The sequence below is a fragment of the Sorex fumeus genome, unplaced genomic scaffold, assembly GCF_029834395.1.
Source record: "Sorex fumeus unplaced genomic scaffold, SorFum_2.1 ptg000008l, whole genome shotgun sequence".
NCBI classification, from domain to species: domain Eukaryota; kingdom Metazoa; phylum Chordata; class Mammalia; order Eulipotyphla; family Soricidae; genus Sorex; species Sorex fumeus.
The window spans coordinates 10799019-10820292 of NW_026606065.1; the positions used below are offsets into that span (position 1 = coordinate 10799019).

A 21274-nucleotide genomic window follows, 5' to 3' on the forward strand; every position below is an offset into this window, starting at 1 on the left:
CCTTGGGAACTAGAAGAGGAATGTGAGCACTATAGTGATGGGTACAGTGTTGGAATGTCATATCCATGCAAAAGTATGATGAACAGTACTGTAAATCTCAATACTTTGATTAAAATGCTTTTTTTTAATAATATTCTTTTTCAGGGGCTGGAGAGATAGTACAGCACTGTCAAGAGTGATCCCTGAGTGCAGGGCCAGGAGTTAAGCCCTGAACACTACTGGGTGTGGCTAAAATTTTAGAATTCCTAGAGCATCCATGCAACATTATATTTTATCCATAACAAGCACACTATAGCACTGTTCTCCCATTGTTCATCGATTTGCTCGAGCGGGCCCAGTAACATCTCCATCGTGAGACTTGTTGTTACTGTGTCTGGCATATCGAATACGTCACAGGGAGCTTGCCAGCTTTGCTGTGCGGGCGAGATCCTCTCGGTAGCTTGCCGGGCAATACAAAACAAATTGTCTAGCATTGCCTTTTCGGCAAGTATGAGTGGTGGTGGAACTGGTCTCAAAATATTGAAGGTAACCAAAGTAGGTAACCAGAGAGAGAGAGAGAGAGAGAGAGAGATAGAATATTGTGCAAATTTTCTGCTACACAGGCAGAGGAAGGTGTGGAATATTGGGGTGTGGGGGTGCGGGGTGGATAATGGGGATTTTGGTGGTGAAAAACGTGCACTGGTGAAAAGATGGGTGTTTGCTGATTGCATGATCGAAGCTCAAACATGAAAGCTTTGTAACTGTACCTCACGATGAATCAATAAAAAGGAGAAAAAACAATATTTGTTTTGCATGAGTGAGGCTTTGGATTCAATACATTTTGGGTTTTTTAAATGAAAAAATGAGCTTTTATAATTATAATGTGGCAATTCTCTTTAACTGATTTTGTAATGACATCTTTTTAGCTGGGACAAATGGAGACGTTACTGGCGCCCGCTCGAGCAACTCGACGACTAACGGGGATTTAAGTGATTAAGTGATCTTTTTAGCTACTTTAAATATTTGGCTTTCATTTTCAAATCATTTAGACATATAAAAAGCAAGAATAACTGACATGAACCAGGTAAGGTTGGTTTTTGAACATGAAAAGTGATGGCTTTATCGAAGGTTACCGATAGGAAATTGAGGTTTTACTACTTACAGAATCTAAATATAAGTTGAGCTTTCCATGATCATACTCCACTTTCTTCACTATTTCACTGAGAGGAATTGTATCTGACGGCACAGCAAAACCACTGAGTAGGTTAACTTCCATGAGAGCCATGCCGCTCCTCTCTGGTTCCAAAAACCTACATCAATGAGAAAAGAAAGGAAGAAACACATTAAGATCCTTTAAGAATAGTCTAAAGCTCTTCCCAAACTACCTTCAGATGGAAAATGAAACGGCCAAGATTTATTCCAAATATTTATGGTCTAGTTGAAATAATAGCCAATACAGAAAAACTCTAATCCTCTTCAAACATGCATGACATTCTAGTAACTTTCAACCTGATGAGGAATAATCCTCATCAGGGTTCATCTGATACAACAACATGCCTACAAGGTCACAAGCCCAACCTAGAGGCCCCCTGAACAGGCAACTCTGAGTTCTAAGGATTGTTCCAAACAGATTTGCATTTTCCACTTTCTCCAAAGTTGACAGCACTCAAATTTCCAGCTGAAAGCCCAGAACTGGAAAAGAGGCAAATCTTGACCACTCAGGGGGAGACCACAGCCAAGTCTTCAGCAACCTTGGCTTCATCTGGTTTTAGAAAAGAAGAGCAGTAGGGAGAGTCCTTCCCTTTGTTCTCCCACATACTTGGAGCACATTTTGTATTTTCTTGGGCCACCTTGAGAGAATTACCAAGCCCTGGAAAGTTTTATTATACTGCATCATTCTCTCACCCTGTAGTACACAATGTGAGCATCAAAGAGTCTGGCTACTAACAACATCTTGTCTCTTTTGAAATAAATATTTTTCTAAAACGAAGAGGTGGCAAGAGGTCTGTTCGGGGCCCAGAGAGCCCAGAATAGTTATGGAAAGAAGTTCCTCCCCAACCTGAGAGATCAGAGCATTCTCAAGTGAGTGTCTGTTGTCCTTCCAGATGACAAAAACAAGAAGGGTTGTTAGAAATTCTTGCCTTTTAGAGAAGCAAAGTTCTGCCTGCCAAACATGACTGACTGAAAAGCCATATAGTTCAACTGTTGATGGGACTGGACCGGCAACCCCAAGCAACTGAAACCATCTGCCAATGGAATAATCAGCCAAAATAGGTGCAAGTGAATATGAGTAACTGCATGAATACTAGAGGTGTTTTTAGCTGAGCAAAAATACCGATGAAGAAAGCTTCCCGCTGCCTGAATGGCATTATCTTCATTACCTTATCCAAGACATTCTGATCGATTGGAGACACAACTTAATAAAAATAAATACCAGCCAGAATGTGTTGAGTTACTAAGCCACACAGAAATCTTGTCTGAGCTAAGTTTTGAACACTATTAATGGGAATAAAGTGCCTGACATATCAGCTAATTTTTTCCATAGTTACTGATAAATTTCACTTTAAATATTATTTATGTTTTGGAACTGAAGAGATACTATAGTGGGTAAGACACTTGCCTCACACACAGGTGACATGGGTTTGATTCCTGGCACCCCTTATGGCCCCCCAAGCTCTGGCAGGAGTGATCCCTAAGCAAAGAACAAGGAGTAAACCTTGAGCACAGCAATGTGTGCCCCCCCCAAAAAAACAAAAAACAATATTCTTTGTATTTCATATCAGATGTTTCTAACACATCTTTTTGGGGGGAGGGAGTACACCAGCAGTGCTCAGTGATCACTTCTGGCAGTGCTCATGGGACTATATGCAGTGTGAGTAATGAAATCTGGCTTAGCTGGTGCCTTAACTCCTGTACTATAATCTCGAGCTCCTCCAAAACCCCTTTATAATATTATTCGCCTCACATGAAAACCTTTTCCATCCCCCTGAGGAGAAATTATGTAGAAAGATGGAGGGATATCAAGATCTACACACATCTGCTCCCTCAGCTTATTGGGCTCTGTTGCTCATTTGGATCCTGACACTGAATGGAAGTTTTTGAATCTCACATCCCTCCTGCATTCTTTCTTTCTACATCCGTATTTTAGTTTCCCTAAAGAATGAGATTCCTTTTACTCCATGGCTTGGAGGCCAACCACACATGCTAGGGGAAAAGGGAGCTCAGATAGAGAAGGGAGCACCAAATAAAGGGTGTTGGGAGGATCCTCTCAGGATGGGAGATGCTGAAAGTAGACCATAGACCAAACATGATTGTCACCCATTGCCTCTTTTGCAAACCACAACACCCAATAGGATAGAGAGAACAAAAGGGAATGCCCTGCCACAGAGGCAGGGTGGGATGGGGGGGATGGGGGGATGGGGGGTGGGAGGGATACTGGGATCCGCGGTGGTGGGAAAGGGGCGCTAGTGGAGGGTTGGGTATTTGATCATTGTATAACTGAAACCCAAGAACAAAAGTGTGTAAGTCTGTAACTCTACCTCATGATGTCTCACTATTAAAAAAAAAAAAAAAAGAACGAGAGTCCTTGTAAAGTAACAGAATGGGAGACTAACACCCAAGAGTAGTGGAGATAAGAACCAGGAGGTCTGCGCCATGACTTGGAAACCGGCCTCACATGCTGGGGGAAACGGCAATTCATATAGGGAAGGGAACACCAAGTAAAGGATGTTGGGAGGACCTGTTCGGGTTGAAAGATGCGTGCAGAAAGTAGACTAGAGACCGAACACGATGGCCACTCAATACCTCTATTGCAAACCACAGCACCCAAAAGGAGAGAGCATAAAAGGGAATGCTCTGCCGCAGAGGCAGGGTGGGGGTGGTGGGGGATGGGGTGGGGGTGGTGGGGGATGGGGTGGGGGCGGTGGGAACATTGGTGAAGGAGAATGGGCACTGGTGGAGGGATCGTTGTATGACTGTAATGCAAACAGGAAAGTTCGTAAGTTTGTAACTGTACCCCATGGTGATTCCTAAATAAATAAATAAATAAATAAATAAAAGAATGAGATTCCTTTAAGGTTTGACTCCTGGTGACACCTCAAGTCCCTCCTCTTCTTATCCACCTGATCTCCCTAGAGAGAGAAGCCCCTCTCTTGGTTCCCGACTCTATGATCTTTTCTTAGCTATTTTTTAAAACTAAAGTTTCAGACATTTTTTTTCATTAGTGAAACACCATGAGGTACAGTTGTAGACTTACAAATTTTTGTGCTTGGGTTTCAGTTATACAATGATCAAGTACCCATCCCTCCACCAGCGCCCATCCTCCACTACCACGGGTCCCAGCATCCCTCCCATCCCCCGTCCCCCTATCTCACCCTGCTCTCTGTGGCAAGGCATTCCCTTTCTCTCTCTCTCTCTCTCTCTCTCTCTCTCTCTCTCTCTCTCTCTCTCTCTCTCTCTCTCTCTCTCTCTCTCTCCTTTTGGGTCCTGTGGTTTTCAAGAGAGGCATTGAGTGGCAATCATGTTTGGTCTATAGTGTACTTTCAGAATGCTTCTCCCATCCTGGGAGGATCCTCCCAACACCCTTTATTTGGTGCTCCCTTCTCTATCTGAGCTGCCTTTTTCCCTAGCACGTGTGGCTGGCCTCCAAGCCATGAAGCAAAATTCCTGGTACTAATCTCGGCCACTTTAAGGGATTTTATTTTATTAACTTGTGTCTCCATCCCCCCTTTAAATAGTTACATGAAGCCAAGGTCTGTGCCCTTTTTAAGGGGTGGGTGGGGAAGGCAGAGTCACTGTTAGAGTCGCATATCTGATACTCTACCTGGCATGTTAAGAGACAATGCATTTACAGGGTAAGTGAATGAATCACTGAATTAATTCAAGAGAAAAGTAGGTTTACTCCATGGCTTGGAGGACAGCCGCACATTCTAAGGGCAAAGGCAGCTCAGATAGAGAAGGGAGCACCAAATAAAGGGTTCTAGGAAGATCTGCCCAGGATGGGAGATGCATGCTAAAAGTAGACTATAGACTGAACATGATTGCCACCCAATGCCTCATTTGCAGACCACAGCACCCAAAAGGAGAGAGAGAACAAAAGGGAGTGCCCTGCCACAGAGGCAGTGTGGGATAGGGGGTGGGGGGGTGGGAGGGATACTGGGATCCGTGGTGGTGGGAAATGGGCATTGGAGGAGGGATGGGTACTTGAACATTGTATAATTGCAAGCCAAGCACAAAAATTTGTAAGTCTACAACTGTACCTCATGATGTTTCACTAATAAAATTTTAAAAAATAAATAAAATAAAAAATAAAGAGAAAAGCAGGGATAGAAACAGTACTTACTTTCTAGAGTCATTGTAAGTGCAAGTGAAAGTGCCTGGTACAATGTTTGCATGTATGTTTATGGTAAATATAAGTTGTGATTGCTTACAATAACAATTTCCTGTGGTTATTTTGGAACAGTGCCCAAGTATGACCTTAGTCAAGAAACACAATCTTACTTTCTTCTCAGCCGAAAACAATCACTGGAGAAATTCTGCTATCCTCCTGCTGCCCCCAAATTCCCAGCAAGGTGAGAAAAAAAGGAAAATACGTTTGACGTTTCTCTTTTGTTGAGGGGGGTATTACATGGATTTGAGAGTGAGCCACACCCAATAGTGCTCAATGCTTACTCCTGACTGTGCTTCAGGATCACTCCTGGTGGGACTTTAGAGATCATATATAGTGCCAATGACTGAACCCAAGTTGTCCCATATGCAAGACAAGCTCCCTATGTGCTATACTATAGCTCTGGCACACATGTGACATTTTACAACAAAATCATTAACAAAATAACAAAAAGGTAGTATAGATGGTAGCAATTATGCAGGAGAATAGGTTCAGGCTTTGGCTAATAAGGTTGACCATGTGGAGGAACATTCGGAGGTTACCTTGATGAACTTCTGATATGTCTCAGGGCCATAGCAGAAACTACCAGCCCAATAGCAAGACGAAATCAAGCAAAGTATTAAAGAATATTCAAAAACAGTAAACAGAAATTCGTCTGTATCAATAATATTTTTTATTTTTTGCGTCACACCCGGCGATGTACAGGGGTTATTCCTGTACTCAGGAATTACTCCTGGTGATGCTCAGAAGACCATATGGGATGCTGGGAATCGAACCCAGGTCGGCCATGTGCAAGGCAAATGCCCTACCTGCTATGCTATCGCTCCAGCACCGGTATCAAAAATATTTATAATAAATTCCAGCTTTGCCCCAAGTAATGCATAGGTAAGTGGACATGCAGACAAAAATAAAGAAACTTGAAAGTTTCTTGACTCAATGAGTTTCTAAAATTGCCCTCAAACTCTTTTGTATATTCAGTTACCAATAAAGCTGAGGCACACAGCTTTACTGCCTTTCATTCTGTCAAGTCACTAGATTTGAAGTGGAACTCCTTGTCCACGTGATTCAACAAAATCTTTGAAAGCTTCTGGATACAAGCTAAATTTAAGACTCCGGTTACAGAGTACCCCCAGAAATAATAAGCACCTACTTATCCAAGGTGAGGATCTTTAAGCTGAAATTTTCTTTGCCATAGCTATGAAGATCTATTTTTTCCCACTGAATTTATATGTACTTAAAGTTTTTTGAATTAAAGCAGAAAGCTAAAGGTTAAAACATTTTATAAACCTAAAACAATTATATAAGATAAAATAACCAATTTTGCAATGCTATGATTAAGATTTTTATAAATTAAAACTGAGATTATTAATTGTTATATTCAAATGTATTATAAGTACAGGGAAATTTCATAAACAGTTTTAGTAACTGACAATCTGAAGTGTAGTGCCAACTGGAAAGAGAAAACTTTGTTAAATCTCTAGTGTAATAATTTCATAACTATATATAAAATTAAATCTTTAAATGTGTATTTTGAAGAAAGTACCAACCTTGTGCACACATTCAGATTCAAGTGATTGGTATCACCTTTATTCTCATGAACAGCAACATCTAAATCAAAGGCTTCTTGAGTTTGGATGGACCTTTTTCTTCTAGAGGAGTCTGGTTCTTTCACATTATAAATAATATTGAGCTACAATAAATCACAAATTATCACTATCATTATTATCAATAAATTCCCATAGTCTTATAATCTAAATATTAGTCAATGACTAATTCTTCTTGGGATAACCCTAACTAGATCTGTAATCCTCAACTTAGAAAATAATTCACTTTAGTAACTAAATACAATTATTAATAAATACTGTTATTGAAGTTTAGAAACAAGTATTTTTAATTAAGAAGCTATATATAATTCCAAAAAAAGCATTATAGATTAATGGGAATTTCACATTTACATTCAATCATACATTCCTGGGAATCTTTTTTCAAAGAATGTAAAGCATTCCATTGAAGGGAAAAGTGAATTTATTGTCAACTCTATTGAGTATATTTTTTTAATATATATATATTTTTTAATTGAGTCACCGTGAGATACACAGTTACAAAGCTGTTCATGGTTGGATTTCAGTCATACAATGATCCAACACCCATCCCTCCACCAGTATCTATTGCCCACAACCAATGCCCAGTTTTCCTCCACCATCCTCCCCTCCCCCAGCCTGCCTCTATGGCTCTATGGAGCCCTAAAGCTCTGCCAGGAGTGACCCCAAGTCAAAAAAGAAAAGAAACATTCAAAAAAAATTCTTTGAAATTTCCACATATTACCTGACCACATGCCCTTCTTGGAAAGTGTACCTGTTGTAACTGGCTGTTTTTTAAGGTAAAGGTAAGGTAAAGGCCCTCCCGTTGATCGTCGATTTGCTTGAGCGGGCCCAGTAACGTCTCCATTGGAGACTTTGTTGTTACTGTGTCTGGCATATCGAATACTCTCGGTAGCTTGCCGGGCTCTCCGAGAGGGGCTGTTTTTTAAAGTGTCTTCCTTTTCTTTATAATATTTACACATTATTCATTATGTGTAATGAATTCACTGACTTGACAGAAGTAAGGGCAGTAAAACTGTCTGTCTCAGCTTTATTGGGCAATTGAATGCACACAGGAGGTTATGGACAATTTTAGAAACTCACTGGGTCAAGAAACTTTCAAGTACAGTAGTCGTGTAAAGAAGTAGCACTGTAGCACTGTCTTCTCGTTGCTCACGGATTTGCTCAGGCGGGCACCAGTAACGTCTCCACCGGGAGAGTTGTTGTTACTGTGTTTGGCATCTCAAACACATCACAGGGAGCTGGACAGGCTTTGCTGTAAGGGCGGGTTACTCTCGGTAGCTAGCGGGCTCTCCGAGAGGGGAAGAGGAATTGAACCTGGGTCGGCCACGTGCAAGGCAAATGCCCTACCTGCTGTGCTATCGCTGTAGCCCGGTGTAAAGGAATGGTACAGCTAGATGTCCAAACTACAGAGTCAATGACACTGGAAATATTTCAACACCCAACTTTAAAAGGTGCCTGTCAGGGTGGCAGGCTGAGGATGAGGATGGGGACTAGGAGAATAAAACCTGAGAACCCCAATGAAGGGAATAAGACACTGGAGTGAGATTGGTGCTAGAACATGTAGTAAGTCAAAAACTCAACTGAATAACTTTGCAAATCATGGAGCTCTACTTAAGCAAGTATACTTAAGTAAGCAAAGGTAAGGTTTATTACATACCTGACAAATGGCAATTCCAAAGCCGTTTGCAGAAATATCAACTTCAGTTGGCTGTGCCAATTCAAGCTAAATAAAAGAAGAAAAAGAGTGATTAAGCTCATTTCCCACATTCAAGTTCTTGCAATGTGCCTAGAAGTTATCACTTTCATCCATCATACTCAACTTCCCCCAACGCCAACAAAGGAAATCAAGTTAGGGGCTAACACATTTCTTTTATCATGTCAAAAGTTAAATTCTAATACTGGCTTGTCAATTCTCCTCAGAAGACATGTCCTACTGTTTAAAAAAATAATTGTCTCTGAAACCATGGATTCAATTTCAGCTCTTAGTTAAATACTCATGACTAAGTGACTGTTCTCAGCCTCAATTCTGCCATGAACACATTGGAGATAAAAGCATTCACATCTTAGAATTAGCTTCATAAGTAAACACAGTAATTGCACATGAAAGAAATTTAGCACAGTGTTTATGGAGGACACAACTCCTTTCCCAATGTAACAGTACCAGGCAGGAGACAGTTCAGGGATTAAGCATTTGCCTTGCTTACATGAGCCCCTGGAGTCAATCCCCAGGACAGAAAATAAATAAGGAAACAAACAAGATGCCAAATTAACATTGCCATGTTTTCGCTTTTTCCAAATCTATCTAGGGTTTCCCTCCACTCCTTCCCTTAGCTCAAAGGAAGGCACCTCTTATTTCCCGTCTCTAGCCTTTCAGAACAAAATCTTTATTGAAGTCAAGAAGATAAAAATAAAGCAGTATTTCAGTACAAGGGACCGCCACACAGGATTGCAAGCCACCGCCCCACGGTTCACACCTCGGCTGTCTGCAGAACAAAGCGATTCTGTGTTCCAATCTCAAACTTGACAGGATTTGGTGAACTTGGCCCCGACACATTCACCTGGATATTTGTTCTTTCTGTGTTCATTTGGGCTGCGAATTCAGATAGGGCCTTCAAGGCCACAACGGTGTCCTATGAAGGAAAGAAAAACATTTGTGTGTATAAGTGTCCCTCAAACTCTTCAAAAAGAAATTTAGTGGTGGAAAATGGGCACTGGTGGAGGGATGGGTATCTGATCATTGTATAATCAAACCCAAGCATAAAAAATTGTAAATCTACAACTGTACCTCATGGTGTTTCACTAATAAAAAAAAATTAAAAAAAAATAATATAAAAAAATAGAAATTTAGAAATAGTTAGGATACCAGCTATACATGTGTTCACTTCCCATGAAAGTGGAATCTTCATTAGAGATGTTTGAGATTTCTGAGTCTAGAGACTTCTGGGTCAGGAGAGACTCAGAAAATAAGTGCTGAAGAGAACTGAACATCTCCATCAGTTCCTACAGAATGGAGAAGGCCCCAGACAGTTGGGGAGCTAACCAATTCCATATAAATAACAGACATGATTCATATCAGTAATGAAAAAATAAAATTAGAAAAATAAGTTTAACTGAAATGAACTGCCAGGTAATTTCAGAAAATTTTTTTTTTGCTTTTTGGGTCACACCCGGAGATGCACAGGGTTTTTTACTCCTGGCCCTGCACTCAGGAGTCACTCCTGATGTGCTCAGGGGACCATATGGGATGCTGGGAATTGAACCTGGGTCGGCTGCATGCAACGCAAAAGTCCTACCCACTGTGCTATCACTCCAGCCCCATTTCATAATTTTTTTACATAACTTTCGTGTATTTCTTAAAATATGTAGAGGAAGTTAAAATATTCAAAACCATCATCTCACCTGGGTAGATACAAAGCCTCCCAAGCTATTTCTCTGCCTGCTCAGCCACCTCATAATTGGAATTCCTTCTGAGACCTGATGCTGCAGGAAGTGCGAGAGCAGAGCATAGGCTGAAACTTCAATATCCTGGGAGCTCGGCTGCCAGGAGTCAGGATGTTCGGACACTGATGCGGCCCAGAACTGCACGTCTCCTGCCAGAGAGATTCTGTAGTGACAAACTGGCCAATAACAAACTTCTAAATTGCCTACCATGAGATACTCCCACACTGGCTGAAGCACTACTTGAATGGCACAAATTTTGTCTTTATGCATATATTTGTGCCTTGCAAGTATATGTACAGTCTTACACACACACACACACACACACACACACACACGCACACTTATATATCACTTTTAATTGAGGAAGTTTTGATAAAAATATTCTTTCTAAGAAAAATTTATTATGCTTAATTGCAAACCATTAACCCATAAATAATAAAAAATAGTAGATTGCAGAGGACTGGATCACTTCATCCCACTGTTCGTCGATTTACTCGAGCGGGCACCAGTAACGTCTCTATTCCTCCCAGCCCTGAGATTTTAGCAGCCTCTTCTTACTCATCTTTTCCCAATGACTGGAAGCTCTTTCAGGGCCGGGGAATGAGACCTGTTGTCATTCCTGGTTCTGGCATATCGAATATGCTATGGGGAGCTTGCCAGGTTCTGCCCATGAGGGCAGGATACTCTCAGTAGCTTGCCGGGCTCTCCGAGAGGCATATATTTATATATTTCTCTCTATGATTTGTTGCCAGGGCTGGAGCGATAGCACAACGGAAGGGCATTTGCCTTGTGCGCAGTCAGCTGGTAGAGCCAGGTTCGATTCCTTCGCCCCTCTCGAAGGGCCCAGCAAGCTACCTAGAGTATCTCACCTGCACGGTAAACCCTGGCAAGCTACCTGTGATGTATTCAATATGCCAAAAATAGTAACAAGTCTCAAGAAAATGGAGATGTTACTGGGCCCACTCGAGCAAATCGATGAACAACGGGAGGGCAGTGGACAGTGGATTTGTTGCCTACAGTCTGAACCTTATCAAATATGGTGTGGCAATTATGGAAGATGGGTAGAAAGTATCCTATAATGTGTCATGCAGCTGCAAAGCGGCCGTGCGGTCCAGAAAGTGGCCTGGAGCGTGGTGGCCATTGGGTAGTGGAGGTCAGCTGTCAGGGCTGGGTCCCTTGGGAGCGAGGAGGGCTCTCGCCCGCCATACTCTGGGGCACCCCGAGTGAAAACAGCCTGGTGCAGAGTCCGGTGGCATTGCAGAGGACAATGCATATAAATGATCTAATCAGGCCAACCCAAAAAAATATTTGGGGGAAGCACTGAAATGAATTCTGTTCTGGAATTCTGTCATTAACCAGCTCTAACATTCTGGGAATATTTTCCTTCTCTTATTTATCTGAAAGCTGTAGATAGAAGTTCAAAAATCAAGCCCCAATCTTCCTCCTCCATGAGAAACTTCAGCTAACTCCACACTTTTTCCAGAGATATTCCTGTTAGCACTTGGAGAAACATTCTCCCTTGTGCCCCATCCTTTACTTATAGATTATTATTTAGATAATTATACTTAAAGTTGAATATGAGATTATTATCACTTAGCTACACAAAGAAATGTCATAGACACTTCATCCTCTATGCAATAATCTTCTAGTCTCCCACACTGCAATAGGTAAGAATTCAATCTAAACTAGCTGCAAATAAGAATATATAGTTTTATAGAGCTGAAGCAATAGTCCAATGGGAAGGGCACTGATCTTGCATACGGCCAGTCAAGGTGTTCCCTCAAGCTCTGCCAGGAGCCAGGAATAAGTCCTGAGTACCATCATGTGCGGCACAAAATTTTAAAAATCTAACATATATGTTTAACGGTCCTAGAAGTTTCTAAGCACTTTCTATTTTACAAGTTCAAAGTTATAATGTAAAACTGTAACTTTATAAGTTATTCCATCTTAAGTAAATGGACATTATTTTTTTTTTCTAACACCACACACAGACACACACACAGAGTCTCTGGAAGTAACAATATTTGCCTTATTGTAGTCCATATGCAATCTCCCATACAGGGGAGAAAAATATGAAGGCATAACTGCATCTGCTTGGCATCTGCATTTCTGTTATTAGCATTGTCATTTACATTTCTGAATACTTGCTAGATGGCAGGCACTGCACATTCTCTCATGTAATCCTCACAGCAATTAGAAAAATAGATTTTATCTTCATCTGATTCCCATTTGGAGAAACTAAAGCCCACAAAGGTAAGTAGCAGAACCAGATTTGGAACCCTAGTCTCTCTACAACCCCAGGTCCTCACAACTACCCAAAGTCACCAAATCAGAAATAGTGCCTTGAAACGTGAAAGATAGCCAACATAAGGCAGAACTGATCAAACAGAAAGAGACAGAGGGCCCTAAAATTTTCTAGAAAGTTCTTGGAAAACTAGAAACAGTATGGCTATGTCAGAACCATCCTGACCTCATCTGCGATTCATAAAATTTAAATGTTATCAATCTCATATCTGACTCAAAATTTTCTTACATAATTTGTCTCATACTATAAAACAGACCCCCGGATGGGCACAGGAATTACCTTCTCGAGTTGCTTTCCAGTTGAGCGTATCCAAAGCTTCCTTTGCTTTAAAACTCTCCACCAATGACAGAGTATGAGTAACAAGAGCTAAAGTGTAATTGTCTGAAATTCCTCTATTGAATTCAGATTCCAGAAAGTTAATAGAATCTTGCACGTCAATATTAGGCTTGAAAGAAAAAAATATCAACACATTACTAAGAAGATTACCACATCTTTAAAAATATGTTCAAACATCCAGTGAAAAAATAATTTTAGTTTCATTCAAACATTTGATTTTGTCCAAGTTAATGGAAATCAGCAGTGATCCTTGATGCTTAAAAATTACCATGTATTTTGAAAATAATAATGCTCTTTTGCTTTCAGAAGTAAACAGACAAAGTTCTTTAGAGAGAAGAAGAAATGATTTGCAAACATTTTTCCCGCTAGCAACAATGAACTCAGATGGTAGCAGGAAATATAGGTTCAGAAATATGTTTCTCAAACTTGATCTCAGGTATTGAAGCTATAACTTTAGGAAGAAAATCTATCTCCAACATGCAATATCTCCAACTCCAATACTGGAATGAGACATATTAGGAACTTAAAACACAAAAAGGCTCTTTTTGGTCATGCAAAATGCAATCAGCATTAAACAGTGAAGACATCAATCACTGAGACAGTTCTGGAGAAAAATTAAGCTCATTAAAGCACAGAGTTCCACGCGCACATTCTCAGCTGGACATCTGTGCCCTGTAATTACAGCTTTAACAGGTGAGTGCACCCTGAACTACATTAAAAAACATTATAATTGCTCCATGGTATTTTAGAAATTCAAACATCCTCCACAACCTACACTTCCCAGATATTCCAACAATTCTGAAAGACTTTCTGTTCCTAAGAAATAACTTTTCTTTTCAAAATATTATAAATCAATGAGAAACCAAAGAAGGAAGGAATGGAGAGAAAGGAGAGGGAAAGGAAAGGAGAAGAGAGGGGAAAGAGAAAGAAAGGAAAGGATAGGAAAGATAGAGGAAGGGTGAGAAAGGGAGAGAAGGGAAGAGAAAAAGAATCAGATAACTGGTGCGAGACCTGAATAATTTATTATGGTACAAACTCATAAAATCCACCTACAGTCCATCCAACTTTGTCACATTAATTGATACAATTTCCATTCCTCCGTTAAATTAGCTATTATTGATAAAGCACCTTCTCTAGCACAAGTATGTTCACAAGCCACATTATAAATCCATGCCTTAATTAAGTGCTGCACCACCAAACCAATAAAATATAGGTTTCAAAACTGAAATTACTCTTTCTAGTGCTAAAATAGGCAGTTTTTTCACCAATAAAAAATAGAACATTTGGGAGCACCAAATAAAGGATGTTTGGAGGATACTCCCAGGATGGGAGATGCATGTTTAAAGTAGAGTATGGACCGAGCATGATTGCCACTCAATGCCTTTTTTGCAGACCACAACACCCAAAAGGAGAGAGAAAACAAAAGGGAATGCCCTGCCACAGAGGCAGGGTGGGATGGAGGGGATGGGGGTGGGAGGGATACTGGGATCCATGGTGGTGGGAAATGGGCACTGGTGGAGGGATGGGTATTTGATCATTGTATGATAGAAACCCAAGCACAAAAATTTGTAAGTCTACAACTGTACCTCATGGTGTCTCACTAATAAAAATATTTTTAAAAAGAACATTTATATTAGGACGTCAACTTAGACTTCTTTCAGTTACTCAGAGTCATACTCTTTTCTCAGTGTTTAACTTTTTGTATGAGTGTCTTCAGGACCAGCAACTGAACTCAGGGCCTCTCATAAAAGCAAGGCACGCAATGCATTTCACCACCAAGTCACAAATTCCAGTCTTCTGTTCTAGTCTTGGATTTGGGAGTTGCCCACAAATGCAAAGCAAAATAGTGTTCAAATTCAGATTTTGAATGTGCTATAAAACTGCAAGGCAACTTGACCCATCCTAGTCTTCTTCTTTGTGTTTTCCCACCCACCACTTGTTAAATTAAAGATGAAATACCTGATACTTTTTATATCTCAGGAGAGAAGTAACAATATAGGCTGTAAGAGTTACTGGACTTTTAGTGCCACCTTGAAGGTTACTGTGGATCACTCTTCCAGGCTCCCAAAATTCACCATTGGATTTCTGATGTCTTTTAAGCCAAGTATATGTTCTGTGTAGTACATTCTCATCAATATCTATGTAAGGATCCGCTTCAATGAAACATCTTAAAACAAAAGCTGACAACCTTGCGAGAAAGGGAAAAAAAATAATATACATATGAATACATACATAATACACTTTAAGGTCCTCCAAATGACCCAGAGAAGAAAAATATAAACAAAAAACTTTTTCTCTCCTGTTAGAATAGCTACCAAAAGAGGACTTGCTAAGGAAGGAACAAAAAAAGAAGAAAATCAAAGAGAATGTGACGAGAACATAAATAACTCTGCCCACCTCTTAGCCCTGGTTTCCACTTGAATGTGGCCAAGAAATTCCAGGTCACCTCATAACACATCATATTTGGAAAGAAATTTAGAAATCATCTAATTCAACCTCATTATTTTATAGTTTGGAAGTTCCACACACTGAGAGAACGGAATAAATTGTCCAAGATTATTTGTCTCTCAACTGTTCTTGGTATTTACAACAGAAGATCTCATTACATGCTTCACCAACCCTAAAGTAATATATGTTTCACAATCAATCCTCAGTACTTTCCAGTGAAAAGTATGAAAGTAGGGGCCAGAACAGTAGTACAGTGGGTAAGGTACATGTCTTGCATGGAACCCCCCTAGGATTGGTCCCTGGCACCAAATATGGTCTCCTGAGTCCCTCCAGGAGTGATGTCTGAGTGCAGAGCCTTTAGTAAGCCCTGAAAAATGCCAGGTGTAGCCCTCCCCAGAAAAACAAAAAATAAGTATATGTTCTCCCATCTAGGGTAGGAGTCAGCAACTACAACTTATAGGTCAAATCCACCTGCATCAATCCTGAGTAAAAATGCAACCCACATATGAGCTCTTCTCTGGTCTCCAATAGAATAGTTTTGACTGGGAGGATAAAGGATCGAAGTAGGAGAGAGGAAAAAGGAGGAAGGAATAACATACAATGGAGATACTAAGTGGTTCTCAATGTCTAAAATATTTATTCTTGGATTCTTTGTAAAAAAAAAAAGTTTATTGATCTTTGTTACAGAACATTAAATACTGAGGTGAAGAGAACACCAAGCAATAAAACCCTGAAACTTTTCTATTTATGAATAGATATGCTGATTTGTGCCAAAAGAAAATTTAAAGCAGATCTATTTTATCCTATAAAATATTAATATGGTAAACATTACTAATATTTAATAATCTCTAATTCTTCTTCATGTTGCATAGACTGAGTAATTCACTTCTTTACTTGCTTAAAATTAGGCCACCTAACCAGCTCTGATAATGATAAAGCTAGAAGAAATCCACACCAGGCTGAAGCATCTGATTGCCGGTGCTGCCTGTGCCAGCCCTCTCTGGAAAGCCTGGACCTCCTGTGAACTGATGAAGTGGTGGTGGATGACGCATGAACTGTAGAGGCTGTGCTGAGTAATGAAAATGCAGAGAAAGAAAAACCCTTTGAGGGGCTGGAGCAATAGTACAGCGGGTAGGGCATTTGGCTTGCACACAGTCAACCTGGGTTCGATTCCCAGCATCCCATATGGTCTCCCAGTAATTCCTGAGTGCAAGGGCAGGAATAACCCCTGTGCATCACCAGGTGTGACCAAAAAAGAAAAAGAAAAAAGGAAAAAAACCTCTGATCACTGAGATTTAGGCAGCTACCACCACAGCAAGCCTTGTTCAACTCATGTGATGAGTAAATCAATCTTTTTCTCAGTGAATTTCACCATTAAAGATAATGCAATGCTGAAAGTAGACTATAGACCAAACATGATTGCCATTCAATGCCTCTTTTACAAACCACAGCACCCAAAAGGAGAGAAAATAAAAGGAAATGCCCTGCCACAGAGGCAGGGTGGGATGAGGGAGATAGGGGTGTGGGAGGGATACTGGGATCAGTGGTGGTGGAGAATGGGCACTGGTGGAGGGATGGGTACTCGATCAATGTAAAACTGAAACCCAAACACAAAAATTTATAAGTCTACAACTGTACCTCATGCTGTTTCACTAATAAAAATTTTAAAAAAAAGATAATGCAAGTGACAGTAATAACCCAAAACACAACCACAGAGATTCCACAGGCTGGAGAGAACTAGATACCCATTACTCAAGTCTATCACTGTATCTCTCTCTCTCTCTCTCTCTCTCTCTCTCTCTCTCTCTCTCTCTCATACACACACACACAAACCTTAAAGAAACTGTATTGACTGTATTAATAATAAATTAGTGTTGGCCGTGTCATATTAAATTAAGAACTACGACACAATCACCCAATATTTCTAACAAAAATTTTTCTTGCCCACTGTACCATCATTATAAATATTACGGCTTTACCCATCCAAAAACAACAACAACAACAAAAGGGTTCTGAAATAATTTCTGCACAAAAACATTTGATTTGTTTGAGCTTTTGAAATCAGATTAAAGAGAAAAAGCATCAGCGGGTAGGGCGTTCGCCTTACAAGCGGCCAACATGGCCGACCCGAGTTCGATTCCTCCGCCCCTCTCGGAGAGCCCGGCAAGCTACCGAGAGTATTCGATATGCCAGACACAGTAACAACAAAGTCTCCAATGGAGACGTTACAAGATTATATAAAGTGTCAATATCAGGGCAAAGCTGCATTAGAGAACCCATTCTGGAGACTAGATCTAGTCACAAAAATACTTACCAAGTGCTTCCAGATTTATCTTCATTTCCAAAAGCACTAAAAGAGCCATCATCCCTCTGGTAAAGAAGCTCTCTCTGGTAACCTGTAGACAGCAAAATGGATAGTCGATATAATCTATTTATAATGAATGAAGGGCTGGAGTGATAGCACAGTGGGTAGGGCATTTGCCTTGCACTCGGCCGACCCCGCCAATCTGAATTCGATTCCTCTGCCCCTCTCAGAGAGCCCAGCAAGCTACCAAGAGTATCTCGCCCACACAGCAAAGCCTGGCAAGCTCCCCATGACATATTCAATATGCCAAACACAGTAATAAATGTTACAATGGAGACGTTACTGGACCCACTCGAGCAAATCGATGAACAACGGCAGGACAGTGACAGTGACGGTGATAATGAATGAAAGTTTCTAATCCTAACTGCATATGGAGGAAAGCATGGAAGAAAATAGGAGCAAAGTCACAAAATCAGCAACTCACTTGAATACTTTATACATTTGGTATTGTAGGAGAGACAAAACACCAGGGATTTTCAAGCAGAAAATGTACACTGAGACTGTGATATTCATTAAAAAAAAAAAAAGGCACAAGAACTGGTTGTCAGTAGGAAACATGCCATGTGAGGAGACTGGTGGACAGGACAGGGAGGGGACAACATCTATGGTGCAGGGAAGTGTTCAACCCAGACGAGGAGGTGCTGCTGCTAGGTGATAAAGTGTTATGTAGGAAACCCTAACAGCAACACTTATAAACCACAATGCAAAACCATATCGATAGATAGATAGATAGATAGATAGATAGATAGATACATATATGTAATATATGTGTGTATTTATTTATTTATTTATGTAAATAAATAGAAGGAATTATTTATCCCTGTCCTGTCCACCAGTCTCCTCACATGGCATGTTTCCTACTGACGACCAGTTCTCGTGCTTTTTTCTTTTTTTTTTTTTCATGAATATCACAGCTCTCAGTGTACATTTTCTGCTTGAAAATCCCTCTCATAGAAGCAGACTGGTGGGAGGGAGTCAAATGAGATGGTTGGGGTATGGTGAAGGGAACAGTGGTGTTAAAATTATATGCCTGGCTGGCACCAGTAACATCTTCATTGTGAGACTTGTTGTTACTGTTTTGGGCATATCCAATACGCCACGGGGAGCTTGCCAGCCTATGCCATGCAGGCGGGATACTCTCAGTAGCATGCCGAGCTCTCTGGCAGTGATGGAGGAATCCAACCCGGGTCAGCCACGGGCAAGGAAAACACCCTACCCACTGTGCCATCCCACAGCCCCATTTTGTATATATCTCATTTATTCTTTCTCAAAATCATGAAGAGTATTTAACCTCATAAAAAAATTGTATGCCTGAAGCTAATCATGAATAACTTTGCAATTTCACTATGACTATAAATAAATGGATTAAAAAGTAAAAAGTAGGGGAAAAAACTGTGATATTCCCAAATTTAAAAAATCAAGACCTGGGGCTGGAGCAATAGCACAACGGGTAGGACGTTTGTCTTGCACGCAGCCGACCTAGGTTCGATTCCCAGCATCCCATATGGTCCCCCGAGCACCGCCAGGAGTAACTGCTGAGTGCATGAACCAGGAATAACTCCTGTGCATCTCCGGGTGTGACCCAAAAAGCAAAAAAAAAAAAAAAAAAATCAAGACCCTATGACTGAAATGTTAAACATGAAAGTTTGTAAGTCTGGAAAAAAAATCAAGCCCATAGATAGGAAAGCTTTAACATTCCCAACCATTCCAATAAAAGCAAGTTAAGGAAGCATTTTATTAAACCCTGTAGTTTTCCACAAAGCTTTCAAGGCCTAAAACTATTTCCTACCAAAGAAAAATACTGAAAAATACCATCTACAATATTATGATTATATTTTAAGACTACAAAAAGACTAACAAAAAGTAAAGAAAGTTACTTCTTATTTTTAGGTCAGCAACAGGGCAGATGAAGGAGCGGCAACAAGGACTAAACAATCCCAGCTACATACGAGGTATTGCTAAATCATGGAAGTCAAGGTGAAAATGTTCTGGCCCCGAAAAGCACAAGATCAGTCCTTCTGCCCACCCCATTGATTCCAAGTTCTCACTACAAAAAGAACTGGTGCTGGTAATAAAGTTTGCCACTCAAAGCCTCTTTTGCAAACCACAACACCCAAAAGGAGAGAGAGAACAAAAGGGAATGCCCTGCCACAGAGGCAGGGTGGGATGGGGGGGATGGGGGGTGGGAGGGATACTGGGACCCTTGGTGGTGGGAAATGGGCACTGGTGGAGGGATGGGTATTTGATCATTGTATAATTGAAACCCAAGCACAAAAATTTGTAAATCTACAAATGTACCTCATGGTGTTTCACTAACAAAAATGTTTTTTAAAAAATGTAAATGATGGAGAATGGGCACTGGTGGAGGGATGGGTACTGGATCATTGTATAACTGAATCCCAAACACAAAAATCTGTAAGCATAAAACTGTACCTCATGGTGTTTCACTAATAAAAATTTTTTAAAAAATTATGGAGGATGGGAGTTAAGGCTCATGAATCTGCTATCTACTAGAATAAAGCAGATGTTTCATATTTGCAAACGAGTGGTTACAAATAAATAGTTACAAACAAGAACAGCTGTTTCATATTTACAGAGTAATGCATGCAGTCCAGTGACTGAGAAATCATAGGCTAAATGCTAAAAGATGTACCAAGCAACAAACTAACTTGGTAAAGGTGAATTTAAAATAGCAATAATTTATCACTCAGGCTCAGAATAGGAAGAGAGTTCAGCAGCCAAGGGCACATGGTCCTGCAAGCACGAGAAGTCAGTTCGAATTCTGACACTGTATGGTTCCCCAAGCACCACCAAGTCTGGCCCTGGTGGCCCCCACAATGCTGGTTCTGTTGCCTAAGTGTCACCAGGAATAGTCCCCGGCATCCTTAAGCAATGCTTGGGAGACACCCCAAAGTAATTATGTTTTTATAAAGCATATTTTAGAACACATGATCAGGAATAAATTGCAGCTTACTCAAGGCATTATCATTGATCCTCTGATAACCAAGAATCTGTACCAGATATCCCCACAGCACAAGCATGGGCCAGTCTGAAGCCTCTGCTTGGCCAAGAGTTACTGTCAACCATTACACTATTATAAGTTGAGTTTAAATCAATAAACTCTAGAAACAATAGAAGTTTGTAAAAATGCCAAGGACAGAGAGAAATGGAAGGGGGCAGGGGACACAATAAGAGGAGGCCTGGAAATAACATAGGGGCAAGGGGCAGGGACCTTGGACTCTTCTGTGGTATAGGGGTGAGGTATTCATATACCCCCAAACTAGGATAATTAAACCTTAAAATGTACCTGTCAAGGGATCAGGTGAAGGGGTGAGAGGGAACCTGGAGTCAGTGGTGGAGGGATCGAGTCATGGGGTGGAGGGATTGGAGGTGGTAACACTATCTGCCTG

General features: G+C 40.6%; 1 protein-coding gene across 1 annotated transcript in view; it reads right to left on the reverse strand.

The window, feature by feature from the left end:
• The window catches only part of CD109 (CD109 molecule), a 177358-nt gene that overhangs the window by 5736 nt on the left and 150348 nt on the right, over positions 1-21274 (reverse strand). Inside the window, exons 24-31 of the mRNA XM_056109953.1 lie at positions 17814-17895; positions 15011-15239; positions 12995-13160; positions 10369-10559; positions 9444-9599; positions 8627-8692; positions 6913-7055; positions 1142-1289 (exon numbers count right to left, since the gene is read on the reverse strand). Of these exons, the coding sequence (XP_055965928.1) occupies positions 1142-1289; positions 6913-7055; positions 8627-8692; positions 9444-9599; positions 10369-10559; positions 12995-13160; positions 15011-15239; positions 17814-17895 (1181 nt within the window). The remainder of the gene's footprint in view (positions 1-1141; positions 1290-6912; positions 7056-8626; positions 8693-9443; positions 9600-10368; positions 10560-12994; positions 13161-15010; positions 15240-17813; positions 17896-21274) is intronic.